Source organism: Gobio gobio, assembly GCF_949357685.1.
Source record: "Gobio gobio genome assembly, chromosome: 21".
NCBI classification, from domain to species: Eukaryota; Metazoa; Chordata; class Actinopteri; order Cypriniformes; family Gobionidae; genus Gobio; species Gobio gobio.
This window is the reverse complement of record NC_137117.1, coordinates 24,739,480-24,761,771: the sequence shown is the minus strand read 5'-3', so window position 1 is coordinate 24,761,771 and position 22,292 is coordinate 24,739,480. Positions and strand designations below refer to the sequence as shown.

Sequence of the window (22,292 nt, the reverse complement as noted above, 5' to 3'; positions counted from 1 at the left end):
AGAAACTAATATTCACTGGATGGTCATATACCTTTTAACCACTAGATGGGGGAAAATATCACACAGTGTAGCTTTAAGAGTCTATGATTGGCTCATTATTGCAGTAATTCTTATGTCTCTAGCATGTTATACACTATATTGCCAAAAGTATAGGGACGCCCCTCCAAATCATTGAATTCAGTTCTTCCAATCACTTCCATGGCCAAAGGTCAGCTGAGCTGAGCTCCTGAGCTCTCAGGAGCTCAGTGAATTCAAGCGTGGTACCGTGATAGGTTGCCACCTGTGCAATAAGTCCATTCATGAAATTTCCTCACTACTAAATATTCCACGGTCAACTGTAAGTGCTATTAACAAAGTGGAAGCAATTGGGAACAACAGGCCACGTAAAATCACAGAGTGGGGTCAGCGCACAAATTTGCAGAATCAATAGCTACAGACCTACAAACTTTCTGTGGTCTTCAGATTAGCTCAAGAACAGTGCGTAGAGAGCTTCATGGAATGGGTTTCCATGGTCGAGCAGCTGTATCCAAGCCTTAGATCACCAAGTGCAGTGCAAAGCATGCCGCCACTGTACTCTAGAGCAGTGAAGATGTGTTCTCTGGAGTGACCAATCACACTTCTCTGTCTGGCAATCCGATAGACGAGTCTGGGTTTGGGGGTTGCCAGGAGAACGGTACTTGCCTGACTGCATTGTGCCAAGTGTAAAGTTTGGTGGAGGAGGGATTATGGTGTGTGGTTGTTTTTCAGTGGTTGGGCTTGGCCCCTTAGTTCCTGTGAAAGGAACTATTAATGCTTCAGCATGCCAAGACATTTTGGACAATTTCATGCTCCCAACTTTGTGGGAACAGTTTGGGGATGGCCCCTTCCTGTTCCAACATGACTTCACACCAGTGCACAAAGCAAAGTCTATAAAGACATGGATAAGCGAGTTTGGTGTGGAGGAACTTGACTGGCCTCACCCCGATAAAACACCTTTGGGATGAATTAGAGCGGAGACTGCGAGCCAGGCCTTCTCGTCCAACATCAGTGTCTGACCTCACAAACACGCTTCTAGAAGAATGATCAAAAATCCCCATAAACGCACTCCTAAACCTTGTGGAAAGCCTTCCCAGAAGAGTTGAAGATGTTATAGCTGCAAAGGGTGGGCCAACTCCATATAAACCCTACGGATTAAGAATGGGATGTCATTAAAGTTCATGCGCATGTAAAGGCAGGCATCCCAAAACCTTTGGCAATATAATGTATGTATGGCAACAGTTCTTCTAACCTTAAGATCTTGACCAAAAATTTATTGAAATGGCATCACAACATTTATTTACAAGATGTGCATCCGTTTTTGGTCAAGTTCTTGTATTGACAATGCAAGAGTCAAGCACTCTGTAAAGTCTATTCCAGCACATCCCAAAGACTTTCAATGAATTTAAAGTCTGGACTCAAAGATGTTAATTCATTCTTTCACAATTTTTGAGCCTGACGAATCTTGGCATTATCATCCTGGAATATGGCCTTGATGTGTCTTCCTGGTTGTTTAAGAAATGGAAAGCTACACACTCCCTCAGTTAGGGTTAGAAGAACTGTTCCAACACGCTTGAAACATAATAATCACTGCATTAACTATCCAATCATGGACTCTTAAACATTTGCCTATTTAAAATCCAAACAGGGACTTTTTTCAAGTATATATATATTATTAAATACGAATAAATATAATTGGAATATATCCCACTTGGCTCAGAAATCAGTTTTGAATGGGCATGATGCATCTGCTGGAAAAGCCTTGTTGTCAGTGACAGAGATGACTGCTTTGGGAAAACACAGACACAATCATAAATATCAAGTATTTCTTGAGAAGGGTTGTCTGGTATACTTGAATATGCATGATGTTTCTCACTTGACCCTTCAGGCTCTGGTGTTCCTGAGGCGAGAGCTATTCTCTTAGGGATGGACATGCCAGATTACCTGTCCCTCTCCAATCTGTTTGCTAAACTGTTTGGCCTGATATGCACACTAGCTTCAGGCAGCACAGTGTTTCTCGGCAAAGTGGTAAGAACCAATTTTATATGATGAGGTTGTCAAATGAGGATGTGGAGCTTAACCATCAATTGATGTCTGAATATATTGTCCTTTTGCAATACAACTTATCTCAATAGGGTCCATTTGTCCATTTATCGATCATGGTCGGTGCCTTCATGACTCGCCTGCATGTTTCCTGTCGTGGTGGAAAGCAGGTAGCTGAACTGCACTGCAAAAAATTAACCATGCAGCCCACTTTAATTTTGCATTATGAGAACCAGATGGAAATTGTATAGACGGCTACTTATGCTAATGACTCTTGTGGCTCCGTTCATTCAGAGAGCAGCTAAAGGAGAAATGCTGGTTGCGGCATCAGCAGTGGGCGTTGCGAGCTGTTTTGGGGCTCCAGTCAGCGGTGAGTTGACGTCACCGTGGTCTGTGATATCCTTTAGTACTAAAAAACACAAAGTCATTAATGTATCTCATCAGTCAATCTGTCTGTCACTTGACCTTTCCCTGAATGTTTATCTCTGTTTTACCATCACAGGCGTTCTGTTCAGTGTAGAGGTGATGGGGACTCATTATTCAGTCAGAGATTACTGTCCCTGCTTCTTTGCTGCGGCGTGTGGAGCAATCACCTTTAGGCTGCTCTCTGTCTGTAGCAGAGATCAAGGTGAGAGGTTTACATTACCTACAGCGCCCCCTAATGGATGCTACTCTTTGTAGTCATCTCATCCACCACAAGACCGCCAGATAGCCTCATGGGAAGCTATGAATTGGTATTAATGAATTTAAATATGATTGAACTGAAAGTATCACACCACCAGAAGCCAGACAGATATATGAGAAAGATGATGAAATTTTTCTTTGATCCATGTGCACAGAAACAATCCAGGCCTTGTTTAAAACCAGCTTCTCTAGCGACCTGCCTTACCAGCCTTTTGAAATATTCATTTTCGCTCTGCTTGGGTAAGTTCTCAATTACCAGATTGGCGATGGACAGTCATAAGTTAAATACTGATTAGTCATATGTGTTTTTGGGACAGGATTTGTTATATTATTAAAATTCACAAAGCAGTAAATATTCTAATGGTGTTTTCCTCTGATTCAGGCTGTTCTGCAGTATTCTCAGCTGTATTTACTTATTCTGTCATCGCTGGGCTCTGCGTTTTGTCAAAACAAACAAGCCCATCAGCAGATTTCTGGCAACAGAGTGAGATGAAACATTTATTCCCACAGACAATTTATATATATATTAAACATATATTCAGACAGATGAAAAATGTATTCCCGCAGACAATTTCATATCATACGTATGTATATACATACATACATACATACAGTGCTTAACAAATTTATTAGACCACCAATCAAATGTAAGGTTTGTGCCACATCTTCCATAAATTAACAGAATTGGTGATTACCAAAATCCTTTTTTATGTTTCTGTAATAGTTATTCCACCAGAAACAGTTGGCCAAGTCCGGACTTGAATCCTATTGAACAAATTTGGGATTTTGTGTATTCAAAGATAGATCGCACAAGTTTTTAGGAACATTTTTGGAACTATTTGGAAGTCAATAACAACAGAGACATGGAAAAGTGTGTCCATAAAAGCAATGCCAGCATGAAATGCAAGGCCAAACGACACCATACAAAATATTATGTTTTTGGTTATTAAGTTTGAATAAAGACTATTTAGCTGTTTCGGTTTGTTATTTGCCTAATAAATGACAATAACAAGTATTTGACAGATTCCTAAAATATATCTCTTTAAGACAGGAGGTCTAATAAATTTGTTAACCATTGTACAATGAATTGAGAAATTCATAATCAACATTTACAATCCTAAAATATTTTATTTCCAGGTTTAAATGTTTAAATATTTCCAACAGTCTCAAGATTTATGGACCCCACTGTATGTCGACAGAAAATATGTATCTTTTGATTGGATGCCTGAAGATATTTGTTTTGATCTAACCTAAAGCTGCCTCTTGTTTGTATTCATAATCATATTCAGAAAGTCCCTTTATTCAGCCATTGTGGCATTTCTCCTAGCCTGCTTTACGTTTTATCACTCAGCGGGACATTTCATTGCTGCTGAGGTGAGGATAGGCCTATTTCTGAAAAATTGGAAGTACGTCAAATCTTTGGTGCTCTGGTGTTCATGTTTTCTATTTACTTAAAATTTTGCTTTGTTTTCTAATAGCTTACAATGAAGCAACTGCTTACTTCACTGTTAGATGGTAATTCCTGGTACACCGTTTCCCAGAATGCTTCTGTCCTGCCTGAGCCTCAGAACACATTCTGGCAGGCATGGAACCCACCTGGCAGAAGTTACTTCCAAACGCTAGGATTTTTCATTGCTGCAAAGGTAAAATAAAACGAGTATTAAGTAGCAACAATTATCATTGTGTTAATGAGAACCTTTTTTAATTCTTCAACAAGCAGCTTATTAACAGATTTCATTATTTCTTACATCTCTCTGTAAGGTTGGGCTGTTGGTCGTGGCTTGTACTTTGCCTTTACCTGCTGGCTATTTCATGCCAGTATTTGTTTACGGTAGGTAATGAGGCCATCATACCATGGGATTTGCATCATGATAATTGGATTTTATTATTATTATTATTATAATCAAATAAAAATATAATAGTATATAAAAGTAGTTAAAGGATTAGTTCACTTTTAAATAAACTTTTGCTGTTAATTTACTCACCCCCATGTCATCCAAGATGTCCATGTCTTTCTTTCTGCAGTCGAAAAGAATATAATGGACTTCAATGGGCTCCAAACGGTTCAAGGTCCAAATGACAGTTTCAGTACAGCTTCAAAGGGCTTAAAATGATACCAAACGATACCAGACGATGAATAAGGGTCTTATCTAGCGAAACAATCAGTTTCTGCGAGAAACCGAACAGTATTTATGCTATTATTTTACCTCTTATCAGACGAACGTGATCATCTCTGAGCTCAGCCATAACTTCCGCTAAGTGAGGTCAAAATACGAGCATTCTTCTGATCCATGCAAGCGCTAATGAGGCATCTACGTATACTCTATGACCACGCTCGTATTTTGACCTCATTTAGCGGAAGTTATGGCGGAGCTCAGAGATGATCACGTTCGTCTGAGAAGAGGTAAAATAATAGCATAAATACTGCTCGGTTTCTCGCAGAAACTGATCGTTTCGCTAGATAAGACCCTTATTCATCGTCTGGTATCGTTTAAAGCCCTTTGAAGCTGTACTGAAACTGTCATTTGGACCTTGAACCGTTTGGAGCCCATTGAAGTCCATTATATGGAGAAAAATCCTGGAATGTTTTCATCAAAAACCTTAATTTCTTTTCGACTGCAGAAAGAAAGACATGGACATCTTGGATGACATGGGGGTGAGTAAATTATCAGCAAAAGTTTATTTAAAAGTGAACTAATCCTTTAAAATTTGATTAAATAATATATGGATAATAAAAAATTGATAAAATATTGAACCAAATACACAAAAAATAATATTAATAACAATAATACAATTAAAAATAAATAAATAAAATGTAATACTGTAGTTGTCAAAATGTAGTTAGCAATACTTTATAATGTATTAGTTTAAATATACAGTTTTCAATAAATCCAGTGGACCAAGAGGAAAAAAGCCCCATTGGAACATCAATTGTCTCTGTTTTAGGTGCTGCAGTGGGGCGTTTGGTAGGCGAGTGCTCGGCCTATCTGCTCTCAGATGGAATCTCATCAACAAAGAGTTTGATTAACCCGGGCGGCTATGCTTTAGCTGGTAAACAATCTTATTACCCTGTCAATTTTCTGAAGGAGAATTATCAACACTGCAGGCTCACAGAGACGATAAGGCCTGTCTAAATGTATTGATGGGGTCATATTCTGTGTGTGTACAGGAGCAGCTGCCTTCTCTGGGGCTGTGACACACACTCTCTCTCCTGCCCTATTGGCTCTGGAAATGACCGGCCAATGCTCTCACGCCGTCCCCGCACTGGTTGCTACGCTGGTATCCAACGCAGTGGCTCGTGCAAAGCACCGTCCATCTTTCTACGACGGCTTATCCCTTATTAAACGGCTCCCGCACTTGCCATCTCTCATCCGGGCTTGTCCAAAGTGAGTAAACTATCTGCTCGTCTGCCTTCAGGCTCCACCATGTTATGACTTGAAATTACATTTCATTTTTCTTGAGATGACACAGCCTTGCGTGCAAAACAAGATTCTGGGGAGACATCAAGGTAGTGATGGCTGGATAGTAAATTGTTTTCATCGTGAATGCTCTCCCGCAGGTTGGCCAATGTTCAGATCAAGCAGTTTGTGGTCCCAGCGGGAGCCGTTCTGAAGAGGACAGAGACACTGAAGAGTGCGCAGCGCATCCTAAACGACAGCACAGACACTGAAGTTCCTGTGGTGGACTCTCACGGTGAGCCTAACTATTATCACCAGTGCAAAGACACAATCTCACCTCTTTACTTTAATAACACACACCTCGGTGCTTGACAGAGTGAAATGTGCGTGCTGATAAGGGCCAAAGGCCAAATGATTGTGTTGATGAGAAACACTCAAGACTGCACCCTAAAAATAATGTTCCAGTACAGTACAATGACGGTACCATTGAATGAAACGAGGCTGACAGTCTGAGGCTTGGGCTTAGCCGTGCCATTTACTTTTTCTCTTGTCTCCCAGACTCCCCTATTCTTCTGGGAACAATCAACAAATCGCAGCTGCGGGAGTGTCAGCAAGAGCATAGAAATGAGGTAATTGAACCCGTAATGTGCTGAGTCATAACAGGATTTGTGCAGTTACTGAAAGAATAATGAAAAATAACGAAAGAATTATTAAAGCATTTCAAATCAGAGGCTGGATTCTCAGCTGGGCTGTTTTTTCATTCTCCTTTTTTTAAAAAGTGGCACCAGTGCCAGTTTTGCCTTTGCCATGTTTTGGGCCAGTTCACACAAACTGGCCCAAAAAAAAACTTTTTTTTTTTTTTTTTTTTTGCATACCACTGTGTTGGAATAGGGTTTAATGTTTTGGGCCCCATTGACTTTCATTATACGTGCAAAATCTTCCACATAAGCATGCAAGTCATACAGGGTTGGAATGACATGAGAGTGAGTGAAATATTAAAGAGTTTTCAATACAAGGTGAACTTTTACATCTTATGAATGGTAACTATACACGATTACACAACTGTAAGCAGTGAGACATGCCACAACGATCAAAAACGTCTAGTGCAAGTTTAGCAATTAAAAAGCTGCACAGTGGAACAGGCCCCAAAGCTCTTGTAACGTTACTGCTCTGAGACACACAGGCTGAGAATCCAAACGCAGCTTTATTAAAGGATAATCCACAATCGTAATCAAGAAACTGGCAGAAGGTCATACACATGCAAGCAGTCCAAACAGGCAGAAGACAGGAGAGAAAAGGGTAATCCACGGAACAGGCAAGTAATCCAAGACCAAGAGACAATAAACCAGGGAAACCGCTCAGAAATGAAGTATAACAACAAACAAGACTTCGCAAAAAATGACTGAGATAACCAGGCTTACTGTATATAGGGTGAGATAAGCGGGGTTATGAGACAGAGGTGTAAACAATGAGTGATGATGAGTCTGGGCAAAGGATTATGGGTAATGTAGTCTTTGATTGAATGATAGTCCGGGGTGGAGTGCCCTCAGGTGGTAATCAGGGGCAGTCTCAATGGTGACAGCTCTAGTGTTACTGTTTTGAATTAGTGCAATGAGATCAAGGTTCAAATCTTAAACTACCTATGTTTTAAATAATGAATCAAGCTAAATTGCAGTTGAACTTGACAGTCCACGATCACTATGCATTTTCTTTGTTCTATGGAAAAAAGAAAATGATGACCAAATTATCAGAAGAAGGAAGACTTTACTTTTTTTATTTATCCAATCATTTTTGGTAACAATTTACGGTTACGCTTTATTTTGATGGTCCACTTTAGAAACTTTACTAACTAGTAACTTTGCAATTGCATATCAACTAACTCTGCTTATAGTCAGTGTAATGTCTGTTGGGGGACCATCAGAATAAAGTGTTAGCAGATATTAAGCAGACAGTCTACTGATACTCTAAGAGTTAGTAGACGTGTAATTGCAAAGTTACTTATAGTTAGTAGGAATGTTTAGGCTGAAATAAAGTGTTACCCAATTTACAATAAGGTTCCTTTAAAACGGTTTAGCATTGGTTAACATGAACTAACAATTAAAAAAACTTCCAAAGGAATTGGAAAAAAAATTCAAAAATGAAAACTACCCTATGATTTACTCACCCTCAAGCCATCCTGGTGTATATGACATTCTTCTTTCAGCTATATTTAAAAGTGTCCTGGTTCTTCCAAGCATTATAATAGCAGTGAATTAAAGCCCCAAAAAAGTGTATCCATCCATTATAAAAGTAAACCACACGGCTCAGGGGGGTTAAAAAAGGCTTTCTGAAGCGAATCAATGGGTCTTTGTAAGACAAATATCCCAAGCAAATATATGAACCATCCCTTTAATGTTCTTTCGGTTACTCTTTATTTTAAGGTGTCTTTGTTACAGTGTACTTATACATTTAAGTACCGAGTAATATTAATTAACTACGTGTATTTCATAGGGTTCTGATTAGGATTAGGGTTTGGTTTAGGGTTAGTTGCATGTTATTACATGTAACAATGACAGTGAAAAATAAAGTGTTATCGTTCTTTCTTAGTTAAAGGTATAGTTCACCCAGAAATGAATATTCTGTCATCATTTACTCACCCTCAAGTTGTTCCAAACCTGTATGAGTTTCTTTGTTCTGCTGGACACAAAATAAGATATTTTGAAGAATGTTTGTAACAAAGCAGATAGAGCAACCATTGACTACCATAGTATTTTTTCCCCCTACTATGGTAGTCAATGGTTGCTCTCTCTGCTTGGTTACAAACATTCTTCAGAATATCTTCTTTTGTGCTCAGCAGAACAAAGAAACTCAATCAGGTTTGGAACAACTTGAGGGTGAGTAAACGATGACAGAATTTTTATTTTTGGGTGAACTATCCCTTTAAATGTTAATTTCAATATTTACTAATACATTATTAAAATCAAAAGTTAATCTGTTAGTATTATTTAAGGGGTCTGCGGTAACATGAACTAACAATGAACAGTTGTATATTTAATAACTAACGTTAACAAAAATGACAAATGTATTAGTCGTTGTTAGTTAATGCAGTACCTTATTGTAAAGTGTTATTCATTTGTTTGTTTTTTTAAACACTCAAAAATCTGATGAGGCACATGAGGCTCCTGCTTCTCAGCATAATTTAATAATTTCTCTTGCAGGATTCATGTAAACGGCTAGAAGAAGTATGTTCTATTCAACCTGTGCGGCTACACCTGACTCCTGAAACCACAGTAAAACAGGTGGCTTACCACTGTTTCTTTCACATCATGTGTATGCTTTTGTTCAGGTGTTCCTCTACTATGTGCATGTTTGTGTGTGTTCTGTCAGGCTCATTGTATCATGAGTGTCGCGGGTGAGCAGCGTCTGTTTATAACGGAGAGTGGGCGGCTGTGTGGCGTCATCACATGGAAAGAGGTGATAAGAACAGCCTGCTCTGTACACACATACTTCTACAGTATACACAAACCAAATAATGATGAAAACTGACTAGATCTACTTATTGCAAAAAGGATGGTCTTATGACTCGTGATTACGTGATTTTACTTTCAGATGAAGAAAATTATTGAAGAGATGGCAAAGGAAGTCTGATACATGGACAATCAGCTCAGACATTTTCATCAATTTGTGCTTTCCATTTTGATAATCATAGTTAATGTTTAATCTGCTGGAGATTTTATATGGATCATTATGAGGAGATCAATGTATAATTATTCAGAAATATTATGAAATGAAGCAGGTATGACAGGGAGAAAGTCTCTCCAAGATAAAATATTTTATTTTATTTTTTAAAATCAAAAATAGCAAACACCACCAGAACACTTTCCTGAACATCTTGACAAAAAGTTACTTTTGAGGTGGATGATCTACCTTAAAATGTACATTTAAATATATTTTTAAATATAGATTTATAGGACTAATGAGAATATCTGAAACGTACTTTGAGACAAAAGATGCGTTTATGATTTTCAGTTTTTGTCAAGGTGATTAAATCAAAAGTTATTCAATAGCCATCCAATAAGTGGGACGATTTCATATTGTCGAAGCCCCTTTTATTGCATCTTGAAAAGACCCAAGAGTCAAATATGCCACCAAAGAGATTATGTTGGCTGTAGAGGAAAATTCAATTAAATGTTTATACATAAATGTTGCTTAAAACATTTTGCTATAGCAAATGCATCTGCATATTTTTTGCCCCCTTCTCTGTTGCTTTGATATTATACCATATTAGTATTGACTCCAACAGCCCGTCAACGCTTTTATATTTCAGTGGATTTTATTCAAAGCAAATTTCTTTTATTATTTCTTTTTCACAAATTATGTGTTCTCCACCAATTTTCAATTAAACAGATGATATATTCTGGAACAGTCAAACAATTTGGGGCCAGAAAAAACTAAAGAGGACATTTAGGGCCCTGTTGTACCTGTCTACTGCTTTCAAGCATTGTGGGTGGATCCGATGAAACTGACCCTGTATAATATCATGTGTATGTCTAGAGTTTGAATGAAATTAGATATCTGTTTGTATCCTCATGCAGCTTGTTAGCTTTGTGAGCCTCACACTGGGAGAAAAGAGCAGAACAAAGGCTTCAGTAATAAATGGCCTTTGTTTGATTTTCAACCATCCCTTTTTTCCTCTCATTATCCCTTGTGCTTTTTTTCACAGAAAAAGGTTTTATAAGAATTCATTTAAATTCGCAGTGTATTGTTCCTTAATATATTGTGCTGAAATCGAATTCCAGTTACAAACACAATTTCATTTCTGCTCACCACCACAAAGCCTCTATCTACACAATTAAATCCTACTTCAAACCCTCCCCTGGAGCACAAAGCTGTCACACACATTATCTGACAGCACACACGAGGATCACACTGTGTAAACTTCTATTAAAAGACCCTGGAGCATGATAACACTTGACCATTCCACCTCCCAGCACCCTTCTGTCTCGCCCTCTCCTGCCTCTGCATTTACTATAATCCCCTCCGCCGCTGATTCCCCTCTTCTACCTCATCCCTCACTCTCTCCCTCTTTCAACCACCTTTCTTTGTCAGTGGAGTGTGAATAGGGCTAATTACGGAGAAAAGGCAAGACCATTGTTATTCCAGCTTTCACTCTTATGTCTCCAACACTTGCAAGAACACACAAGAATTTTCTTGTTAGCAGGCGATTTCTGCAGCAATATAGATTAGAGATCTATTAGAGAAGATTAAATCATAATTTACATGTACAAAGAACTGCACAAAACAGAACAGGCTGACAATAATTAACACAACATGGAGGCAAGTTATTCAAAGGCAGCTGAGGTAACACTTTTTTTCACTTCTACTGTTTTCACATCATTTCTACACATGATTTATAAATCTGTTGCAATTGTGACCACCATACCCTCTTTTTTAAAGTTGAAGTGTGTAATTTTGTTAAAATACTTTCTTCTTTAGCTTAATATTTCTAATATTAATTAATATTAATGCCAAAATAACATTAATATTAATGAACAAATACTTGCTACAAGTAAGCCATTTGTAATCATATAAGTAAGTCATGTAGGTCAATTTAATATTATACTAATATCAATAAACCAAATATTTTACAAGTCATTTATAGCTCATATCTCACATTCTGCGAATATGAATATTGTTAACATATTAACATTAAGAATAAACCCATTTTGTAGATCAAAGCTGCAACTGTAGATCAGCTTAATCTCATATTCCATCTTAATAATAATACTATCAATATTAATTCATATGAATAATATTGGTATTGATTATTATTCATTATACTTAATCAATCAAATCAAATTAATAATATTTAACCTTTTTTAATAGTAATTAACTAGTGCTTTGATGCTCAGTGAGCTTTCAGACCAGCAACACTGGCTCAACCAATGGCATTAGTTTGGGACGGGACCATCTTTTTTCCCATCCAATAGCAGATGGTGGGTGTGGCGAGGTTGACGAGCGAGAGACGTGGGAGGAGCGAGCGAGATCGGTGCGTGAGTGAGAATGAGCGTCACCTGCGAGGCACACCGGTCTCGAGTCCTCTCATGAGGGAGCCCGGAGGCATATAAGGACGAGGGACACGAGTGAAGGACGAGAGAGGACCAGGCTTAGACTTTACATTGTGTTTTGTTTACGTTTTGTTATGTATGTGCGCAGCAGTCGTCCGTGAGGGGCTGCCGCTTTTACTTTCAGTTTGTGTTTATTTTGAATTAAAATTGTTGAACGTTCGCCGGTTCCCGCCTCCTTCTTCCCATATCTACAAACTCTGTTACAGTGGGAGTGTTTGAAAATGTACTTGAAAACAAGTCAATATTTTGGAATGTTTACTTGATGCAGATAGTAAAATTACACACGTCAGCTCTAAGGATACATCTAGTCATTTGGTGTGTTAGATGTTTTATACTCAAAATCCCCATGGAAACATTTAGCAATATGAAAAATCGTTCAAATCTCCACCTCACTGTCCCAAGTTATGATTGCGGCTTTGCTCAAAGGTCAATAAGTCACTTTCACCCTCCAGAGTCATCACAAAAGGATCCTATTCACCCTGTATCCCCATTGAGCCGTTCTTAGTGGAAATGCACCAGGAAAATGTCTGTGGAGATGAAAGCGTGTTTTATTTTCGGCTCTGTCTTCTTCAGTCTATAGGGCTAAATGGCCTCCGCTTCTTTTTGATGGTGAAAGGCTGCTGCAAATATCTTCAAACACTCAATTAAAGGTGAAAGGGCATTATGGTCATGATCACCACTCCGTCAATGTATAATTTTAGATGCATTCATGTGAGATGACCTTTTACCTTCCCTTAGACATAATTGGTGTGCCCCCGTTAACTTACAATCCAATCTCCAACATCATTACCGCAAACGGAGAGGCTTTCATTTGCAAAAGGCAATGTGATATGTGAATGAATTAACATGTCCGCATGTACAACGATCCCTGCGTTCTTTGCTTGCTCAGCTGTGGCTATTACATACTTTAACGGTATATCGATAACCCCAGACGTAACCTCATACGCGTCTCTCCCTCATCAGCGAACACAAAGAATAGAGGAAAAACCTTTTCTCTTTTTGTTCCACTGTGTCATCAAAATTTCAGTTATAAAAAACCTCATCCTCCGACAGGGAGATGTTGTCTGCGTGTCGCACGGACCCTTCCGTCGGCGAGATCCTCTGATCCTGTGGCGGACGCTGCGTGTCCAGTGGAGAATGAGAATGACTGGGGGAATGAGACTGAGGAGGATGAGAAGGTGCCAGGGAGCTGGTGTCATCAACTTCCATGTGAATTCTGTACAAGTGCTGAGGAACACCCAGACTCCCTCCATCCAACAGGAACTGAGAGAGATAGAGGCCCTCGGGGTCTGTGAAGACATCATCACCGTTGTGAGAGCAGAAATTTAAAAAGACATTGAGCACACACATCTTCTAGAATGAAAATTGTAGCATAAATGAATCAACCCAATTAGCCCCAAACTCAATATAGAGCTCTGATCTGCTTTATCCATGAGTCATCATGCCCCAGACACATTCAGACATTTCTGTTTTGCAGTCATTTATTAGACTGTAAGACTGCTCAGTACCAGGGGAAAATGTTTTTTTGCACCTGGCTCATCTTGCTAAACAGGTCATATCGAGTGTCATTATTCCAGGCTTCCAGGAAGAAAAGTCATCCCCTTCATAAAGAAATAGCACAATTTTTATATAAGCTGGGACAGAGTGAGATGAACCAGATGGCGAGAATAGCCCCTTTCAAACATAAAGTCTTTACTGATAAATTACCGTTAAGATATCATGCGTGAACAGGACCTTTTCAAAATTACAGCGAAATAAGTTGTGGCCTTTTCCAGGTATGAGAAGTTGTAACATTACCAATAATAGTTCTTACTGGGGATGTCAATTTAAACAAATTCCCAAGATCAACCGTCGTTTAAATTAACAATCAACTAATCGATTAATCTTTAGATTTAATGCTGCAATATGTCTAATGCAGTGGCATATAGCCAACAGCATGACGGTGTGTAAATGCTGCTAATGTTCCTCACCAAATGAATGGGAAGGGTTTTTAGTCTAAATTAAGGGCTAGTAGGATTGTAAAATCAATCGATGTGATTGATCATTTATTAAATTTATTAATTATCAAATATAACGACTAATACAATGTGTCATCAACTCTGATGTGTGCTATTCAGAATGTACAGCTCATGTTGTGTATGCGCTCTTCCTGGAAAAACACGCTGAAAACGGCAACTAAACCCAAAGAATTCACAACTATTTATTACAATAGTGTTCTCATAATGTTATGTAATATGACAGTCCCAATCATAGTTATTATTAGTAGTGCATTGCTGTTTGAGCTGCGCGCTGTATGAACATTGGGAAAACTGAAGCCCTTTGCTACTGGGTTATTTAACTCAAAGAAACGCATCCTATATGAGATTAATAAGACACAAAATAAACTTAATATTACAAATGATATCTGCACAAAATGACGTGAATGCACAAGTGAACTTGAATTCTAAGTTACGTGTTATTCAGAATGTGTGACTCCTGAAGATGATCACCGGATCGCTTTATACGCCGTTAATTCTTAACCAAATGCATCCTATACAAGATAAATCATATCTATACATTATATATATTATATTATATTATAGGCCTACACGAAATAAACAGAATTACATCTTACATTTGCTCAAAACAAAAGGCTTCAAATACACACGCAAACTTATAGTCATGAAGATGTAACTAGCCTTTTAACGTAAAATGGTCCCAAACATAACTCTGACGCACTTGCTTCATTTCCTTGTGTCTGCTTTCCGTGTTTCACGGTTGAGCAGCACATGACCTTGCTTAATCGATGATCGATAAGTTTTATCGATTAAATTATCATCAATTAATCGATCATCGATTAATCTTTAGCATCCCTATTTCTTGCCAACCATAAAACTGTATTTTGCATTATTTTTTATTCAAATAATATGCTTTATTCCCTATAATAATGAAATTATCTTGCAGCAGTTCATAGTGTGTCTCTTACAGCATCATATATATGAGAAGAGTCTACATCTGGAAAATGGCACTTGTACTTTTTTTTGGTGTTTTATTTCACTCATGTTGCTGCATGGAATGCTGGAGGAAGACGAGGTAGACTAGACTTCTCAAAATAACCACGAAAAGTTAATCAAATTTTCCATTGAAGTCACATTTTTAGAAGATGTTTGAGTTACAGCAGAAGTTTTCTTTGTGTGTAGTTTAACAGATTTTAATCTTCATGTCTCTAACATCGGCATGATTTGATAAAGATCATTGTTATAATCTGATGTAAACCATGCATTGTATTGCAGTCACTGGCTAACTGGCAAATTGCATTTACTCACAATAGCGTTAATATTGGACCCTGGTCACATCTTTGGGTATTGCAGCTTTGAGTTTGGGGATAATGACAGTGATATCATTACCTTGTAATGGGATTGTGCCTGCTGTGGCTTGACTTTCAATGTCCTGTGTGGACCAGGCATTCATCGCTGCCTCAGCCAGAGCAAACTGCTCCGCCACACCTGAGAGAGGCAAAAAGAGATAAAAGGTCACAGATACACAGAGTACCAGAAAAAAAAGAAGAAAACAACATAGTCTTTTTTTCTTACTCATATGCTATGAAGATGAAGCATTTAACTTTGAAATTTAAATGTATTTTACACCTGTCTGCCTGTAAAAAAAGAAACCCCTCAGAGTAATCATTACATTTTTACATTTATGAAGAAAGTATCAGCAGTGTTTGCTGTACCAAAGTCACCAAGACAATGCCAAGGCGTTGCTAATGACACTGTCATTTTGCAAGTGATGAAATCTGATCTGTTTGTTCAGACAATATCCGGTATGTCTACATTGGTTGCTATAGTTCTGAAGTCAACACGTCACCAAGAGACATACAAGTAGAGCTGTCAGTGCAGAAAGAAAGGATGGAAAAATACTGCCTCAGTCCATCATTTTGCACAGTTAGGCGCATTAGATAACATAAATGAGGTATTATTGTATTTATATATTGTATTTATGCAGGGCTAAAGTTTTATACTTGGGGTTAGAGGTTAGCTACATATGAATGATATGCTTTTTCACCTGCAGCAAACCGTGCTTCTTTGATTTCATCAGTGAGGTGGGAGTAGAGCTGCTCGTCCTCCTGCAGTGTGGCTCCCACACCTCCCCATCCTCCACCATCTTTATTCCAGCCACACCAACCCCCTCTAGACGTCGCCTCTCCTCCCCAGCTCTTCCACTCAATCAGGTGGGCGACTCGGCCTTGGGCCATCGCTGTGGGCTTAGTGATGTGGTCTTTAATAGTGGCCAGCAGTCCTAAAGAAATCGGAGGGATAAGCATGGGTGCAAATCAATATTAAAAGAATTGAAAGAGGGAAAGTGGTTAAGAGGTAATGCTAAAGAAGGGGAAAAGGTGAGAACGGATAAATCGACTGAAAATGGACGTAAAGCTTGAATGACTCCAAGTCATCAAAAACTGAAAAAGCTTTTTAGTATTAATGTCTGAAAGCAGAGACTAGAGGACACTTTAAATGCATTACACTTTGGTGCCCCATGATCTTTTTTGCACAACTATCATATTTTCTGTTTAGAGATTAAGATGAACAATTATCTAACAAAAGTATAAATAACAAAAGTATATATCTAGCCCAGTATAAAAAGAGGCTAGATTTAAACAGTATCCTTCCCCTTAAAATGGTGTTTTTGCCCTTTAGCATCTCAGGGGGCTTGACATGTGCAATTGTTTCCAACAATTAAAATCATAAAACAAATGTCAGAATTTTTTTTGACACAATCTGCTGAATTGGTTTTCACTTTGATGTAGTTGAAAACAAATAAAAAGCTTATTAAGCTTTACCCAGTTATTGTAAGAAAAAAGGTTGAATATATATTGAAACAAATATTTCTCTTTAATTTATGAGAAATATAATTTCATTTTTAACTACAAACTAACATATGGTCACAAACTAAATCACCCCTTACTGGGTTATACAGGGTACATTTTGATGTAGGGTAAAATTTCAATCCTGTTACCCATTCTGGCAAAGTGTTTGTGTGTTTATTTGTAGCCTTATTTATTTATTTATTCATTGTTTATAGTGATATTTAATATAAATTACAAAGTTATAAATAGGTTTTAAAATATATTTAGACATGCCCCAACATTTGGTAAAAGTGCTAAAAAAAAATGCTGATAAAATGATTAGAAAATATAATAGCTCACATTACAATTTGCATGATGTGATGTTAATTAACATTTTCTGAAGGTTAAGCACCTCCTTTCAGGCTGTATTTTTTTGTACCAAATTTACTAGTGGAAAGAAACATTTCAACACAGGTCCTTAAAAACGTATTACTGGATATAGCAATTCTTTGCAGTGACGTGACGTGTTTTATAAATAAATCTTTCTAATAGCATTTTTCCACAAGCAGTTCATTACTAGCTCATTTTTTCATTTTTTTTTTCATCTCAATCTGAGATTTGGGGTTCTTTTTTGCACATTATACATATTCATCGGCTGGTGACTGCATTTATAATTAGACTGAAATGATCAAAAATGTTCTTTGGAAAAGCTTAAAAACCCATAACACATTATTAGTCTCTGTAATTAACTTCCTGAATAGAGTGGGCCTGGAGAAGTCAAGCAAAAAACAGGCAGAAAAGAAAACAGGTGGCAAAAGAGGCACTAGAGAAGAAGAGAGAAGGAGAGAGAGAGACTGTTCATAAATGAGAGATATGCAGGCAGAGGGAAATTACATTAGCAAGCTTCTGTAAAGGTCGACTGCTCTTCTGATTCAGATGAATGATTCTGAACGCTAGCAAAACCCTAGAAAAACAACAGTGTCTAACATGCGCTCTTTGCTCCTCACCCAATAGGGAAGATGTAGCCAATTCTCCGATGTCATATCCGCTGTTGCTCCTTTTATCTGACATGCTGCCATTGTAGGGCTGATTGTTACCCTGAATAACATGACAAGACGGGAAACACATATGACAGGCTACCATACCAAATAAAACCTTTCAGAATATCACTGCAAGCATTGCCGTGAATCACAGGTGCTAATTGCACCTAACACGACACTTTTATCAGATCTTACACATTCAGAGTGTGAAAAAACTCCCATGTATCATTGAAATGTATCCAGTTTCATATACAAAATTCAAAACGACCGGATTATAACTTTTGATTTTTGTGAGAAAACACACCTTGAAGATGGGCTGTCCTTCAGAGTACGAGTGAAGCTCTTCCATGGGGTGTTGCTGGCCACTTTGCAGCTCTAGAGGGACAAAATATACTGCTGTTAATTGTGAATAAATGTTTATTTAATTTATCTTTTCAACAGTGTGTGTGTGCATGTGGCACTGTTCCTTGAGCTTTATCTGAAGTGGATGGACGGGACTCACTCCTGTTGCACTCATGTTTCCATGGCAACAAGAGATTGTCTTGACAACACCTCCCTGGGGATCCCCAATGCTCAGAGCACATTTTCCGTCACTGGCCGCATCTCATTGAGGTTAGACCTCAAAGAGGACAGCTAATCTCAGACCTGTGGAGCTTCAGGCACCCGCCTGCATGTTATTTGCTAACAGGCATCAACTGACAATGTGTGACCTTTACAATGTTGTGTGTGTCTCCCCCTCTAAAACCCACCTCCCATTCATCATGGTGAAACTCCATCCATCTCACATATGCATTATACATCAGTTTTGACCCTGGCCTTTCGCACGCCATGCTCCGCCTTAGCTACGGAGCTCTGGACCTTCTAACCCTCACAGGGCTCAGACAAACAAACACTACGCTTCGCTCTCTGGGATTTACAAATTATACACTTCATTGGTGCCATTTCCTTAGAGGACACCTCGAGGATAAAATGTCACCTCTTACCTTAGACTCCATTTGTAAATACTATGGCACTACACCTGTGTACCCAGATTGAACTGTCTCGCAGCCTGCCTTACCATTATACACTTGTCTTATTCAGATGAGATGATACAAATAAGGACAGAATAATTTGCCTCTGGTGCTCAGAGGAAGCTTCTCAGGATCAGCTGTGTTATCTAAAGGTGGCATGCAAATTTTGTGCCAAATAACTCAAATAAATCCCTCAGCGTAGAAATACAGTCATTATGTAAGCGATAATGTTGCTACACAGCTACTCAAATCAATATATACGTACATGGACATGGAATCAAGTTATTTATTAATTTTTATAGTCATTATGTAAGCGATAATGTACAAAATGACAGCTGTTATCATTTCACAAGTTTGTGTGCCCATATAATCTTAGAGAAAGTGGTAAACAGATTTGGCTTGCTGTCTGCTATAGAGGGGCTCGGAGAGGATATTATACCCGAGCTCCGATTGCCCCCCTATAACAGGCAAAATTGTATAAAAAAGGAGGAGCAGGGGAGGAGGAGGGATGCTGCAAGGTAAGTTGCTGGCTTTATACCTTGGTATTAATTGGAAGATTAGATGGGCGTACTCCTCCCGAAATTGCGTTTAATAACTTCACAAAATAAATGAACCTTGATAGAGTTTAATAGACATAATACATAGCTACTCATGGGCGTCGGAACCATATTGTACTTTTTACGACTAATAATATGGACCCACTCACTTTTATCGTCTCTAATTTAGCGCATAAATTTAGCGCCCTAATTAATAAACACTTATTATTAAACACATGTTAGACGCTTTATTTCCACTTTTCTAATATTTTTCTGCGTTATATTCATAGTAATGTAAATGGCATCTACTCCAGTAAAAATTTTCTGGGAGAGGACCCACCCTCATTTTTGTTTTTGCTTCCGATGCCCATGTTACTCATCAAATAAATACGTGGACATGAAATACTGATTTGAGAATAATTGTATAATCTTACATTTATAGTATCTAAAAGCTAACGCAAAGAAAATAGTCAATTACAATTAACTTACAATAATTATTTGATTACTTTTTCTAATCATCATGTAAGCAATAATGTACAAAATGACAGCTGTTATGATAAAATAAAGTAGGCCTAACCTTGAAAAAGTTTAACAGACATGGCTAACTTACTACTCTTCAAACAAATACGTGGACATGAACTGATTTAAGAATGTTATAGGCTAATCTTACCTGTACAGTATCTAAAAGCTAACGCAAAGAAAATAGTAAATTACAATTCCAATATATAAAGTAAGCGGCCTAATAGTGACAACACTGTTACAGTAGGCTAATAATACTTAAAGGGTAACTTCAGTGATTTAGCATTAGGCTTTGTATCAGTAGAAACCTGGTAGTATATTCAAATTATGGTACTTTCCCCCTTCATATCCCCCTGAGACGAGAGAATTGTGCATTTTATTTCTGGAAAAATTCCTCCGATGACGCAAATATCGTCATTTTGCGTCATCGGAGGATTTTTTTTGGCCAGAGGCTAAAGACTACAGCCACTAGATGGAGCTGTTCCGCATGTTATCAAACCGCCCATAGGGGAGAGATCTCACGCACAGAATATAAGACACAGGCGGCCGAACGGACAATCATAATAACGGAGCGCGGTGCAGAGTAAAGTGAGTGTTTCAACTTTTCAATACATTTCTGGTATAGTTTAGCTTCCATATGCGATCTGAAAACGTGCCAGACTGGCGCTTAACCTTACCTCAGCTCGAATGAAATCTGACACTGCTGAGGAAATTTGACTGTGTCTGTGCAGTGACTCTCGTTCGGCTCACACACTTTATTGAAAAGATACGTTCAGTTTTTAATTGTAATGTTTATTCTCTAACTAAACGAAATGATAGTATTAGAAGATCAAAACGACGGTGTATGGAGTGGCCTCGTAGGGCAGCGAAGCAAGTGCATTCTGGGAGTTGTTGTCTTTCATCCACATGAGACAAAAATACATTTTCTGTCTTTTCTCAGTCAAGAAGGCACCAAATTCAAAAATAATTTAACATTTCTACAGCATAAATGACCCAGTTTAAATACAAAGCTTAATGCTAAATCACTGAAGTTTCCCTGAAGTTATCTGAGGGTATTTTAACTTCAAACGGCAAATGAACACAAGATGGCGCAAATTGCGTTTGTATGAAACGGTGTGGTACAAGAGACATGAAAGTAGCGCCGGTGTCATGAGAAGTTAGCAGTAGTAATAGCCATTATATAGCCTAACCTTTAAATTGATACATGTTTTAAATGTATGCCGTTTGTGTGTATACTTACTTAGTATAAACTATGATATTATGAACGACAGTGGATGGAGACCCGATTTCGAGGGAGCAGGCAGATATAGGCTCTAGTGCTGCCATGTAGGACGCCGAATATTAGGAAATGTCGCTATTGACCAATCAGAGTCAAGAATTCCAAAGAGTCGCGTTGTATTTAATTATAGTAGCCTACAGTGCGTAAGCGTCAGTATTTTAGCAGCAACAACCTTTCTGCTGAGCAAAGAGCTGTTCCATAAAACCTGCACACAATAAAACCATTTATTCATATAGCTTTTTCGTCACTTACAACTGTATGTGCTCATTTTGCATTATTTTTCAATGTTGTGATTTTTTTTTTCACATTCATGCATTATGTAAAATGCTCTCTGGTGGAGATAAGCAGACAGGTGGAAAAGCAAATAAGAGTGATAATTGGACGGACCAACAGGTAGGCTGATGGACACAGGACAGACAGAGACAGACAAACTCAGATACAATCAGAAGAGACTGACCTTGGTGACCTTTGCAGAGGCAGGAGCCCATGTTCAACGGCTTAGCAGTTATCTGTTCACCATGCTGACAGAGAGTGGGGCGACGGGGGAAAAATTAGCAACAGTGAGAGAGAGAGAGAGAGCGAGAGAGATAGAGAGAGAGAGAGAGATGAGTGCGTGTTTGGAAGAAGGGGATGTATAACAGGCAGAGAGAGCCTGGACGATAGAGGTGGAGAAATGAGGGAAGGAAAAAGATTGGTCCAGGAGGAGGAAAAAAGGGACTTGGTGTCCATCCGGTACAGTGAAACACTGTTTGTCAAGTGGGGATGAAAGTGAGGAGAGGGAAAGAGAGAGAGAAGTGGAGGGAAAAAGCACACTGACTGTGTGCACTCAGTCCCTC

The 22,292-nt window shown here is 38.4% G+C and overlaps 2 protein-coding genes and 1 long non-coding RNA gene across 3 annotated transcripts in view; 1 reads left to right on the top strand and 2 right to left on the bottom strand.

Moving 5' to 3' along the window:
- clcnk (chloride channel K) overlaps positions 1–12,406 on the top strand; it is a 15,786-nt gene extending 3,380 nt beyond the window's left edge. Inside the window, exons 4-19 of the mRNA XM_079803174.1 lie at positions 1,904–2,043; positions 2,151–2,228; positions 2,353–2,428; positions 2,561–2,686; positions 2,898–2,982; positions 3,125–3,226; positions 4,032–4,116; positions 4,221–4,385; positions 4,504–4,573; positions 5,689–5,793; positions 5,912–6,128; positions 6,302–6,435; positions 6,699–6,769; positions 9,338–9,418; positions 9,507–9,593; positions 9,729–12,406. Of these exons, the coding sequence (XP_079659300.1) occupies positions 1,904–2,043; positions 2,151–2,228; positions 2,353–2,428; positions 2,561–2,686; positions 2,898–2,982; positions 3,125–3,226; positions 4,032–4,116; positions 4,221–4,385; positions 4,504–4,573; positions 5,689–5,793; positions 5,912–6,128; positions 6,302–6,435; positions 6,699–6,769; positions 9,338–9,418; positions 9,507–9,593; positions 9,729–9,767 (1,661 nt within the window). The 3' untranslated portion in view covers positions 9,768–12,406. The remainder of the gene's footprint in view (positions 1–1,903; positions 2,044–2,150; positions 2,229–2,352; positions 2,429–2,560; positions 2,687–2,897; positions 2,983–3,124; positions 3,227–4,031; positions 4,117–4,220; positions 4,386–4,503; positions 4,574–5,688; positions 5,794–5,911; positions 6,129–6,301; positions 6,436–6,698; positions 6,770–9,337; positions 9,419–9,506; positions 9,594–9,728) is intronic.
- LOC307117923 lies at positions 2,309–5,922 on the bottom strand. The gene is made up of 4 exons (XR_013815477.1): positions 5,811–5,922; positions 4,244–4,377; positions 2,553–2,669; positions 2,309–2,467 (listed from the first exon to the last, which is right to left on the bottom strand). It is a non-coding gene; the product is annotated as an uncharacterized lncRNA (long non-coding RNA).
- Positions 9,791–22,292, bottom strand: fam131c (family with sequence similarity 131 member C). The gene is made up of 6 exons (XM_079803172.1): positions 21,914–22,292; positions 18,417–18,487; positions 18,080–18,170; positions 16,292–16,525; positions 15,634–15,732; positions 9,791–13,536 (listed from the first exon to the last, which is right to left on the bottom strand). Exons 1-6 carry the CDS (start codon positions 21,942–21,944, stop codon positions 13,271–13,273), a joined length of 792 nt encoding a protein of 263 aa, XP_079659298.1. The 5' UTR covers positions 21,945–22,292; the 3' UTR covers positions 9,791–13,270.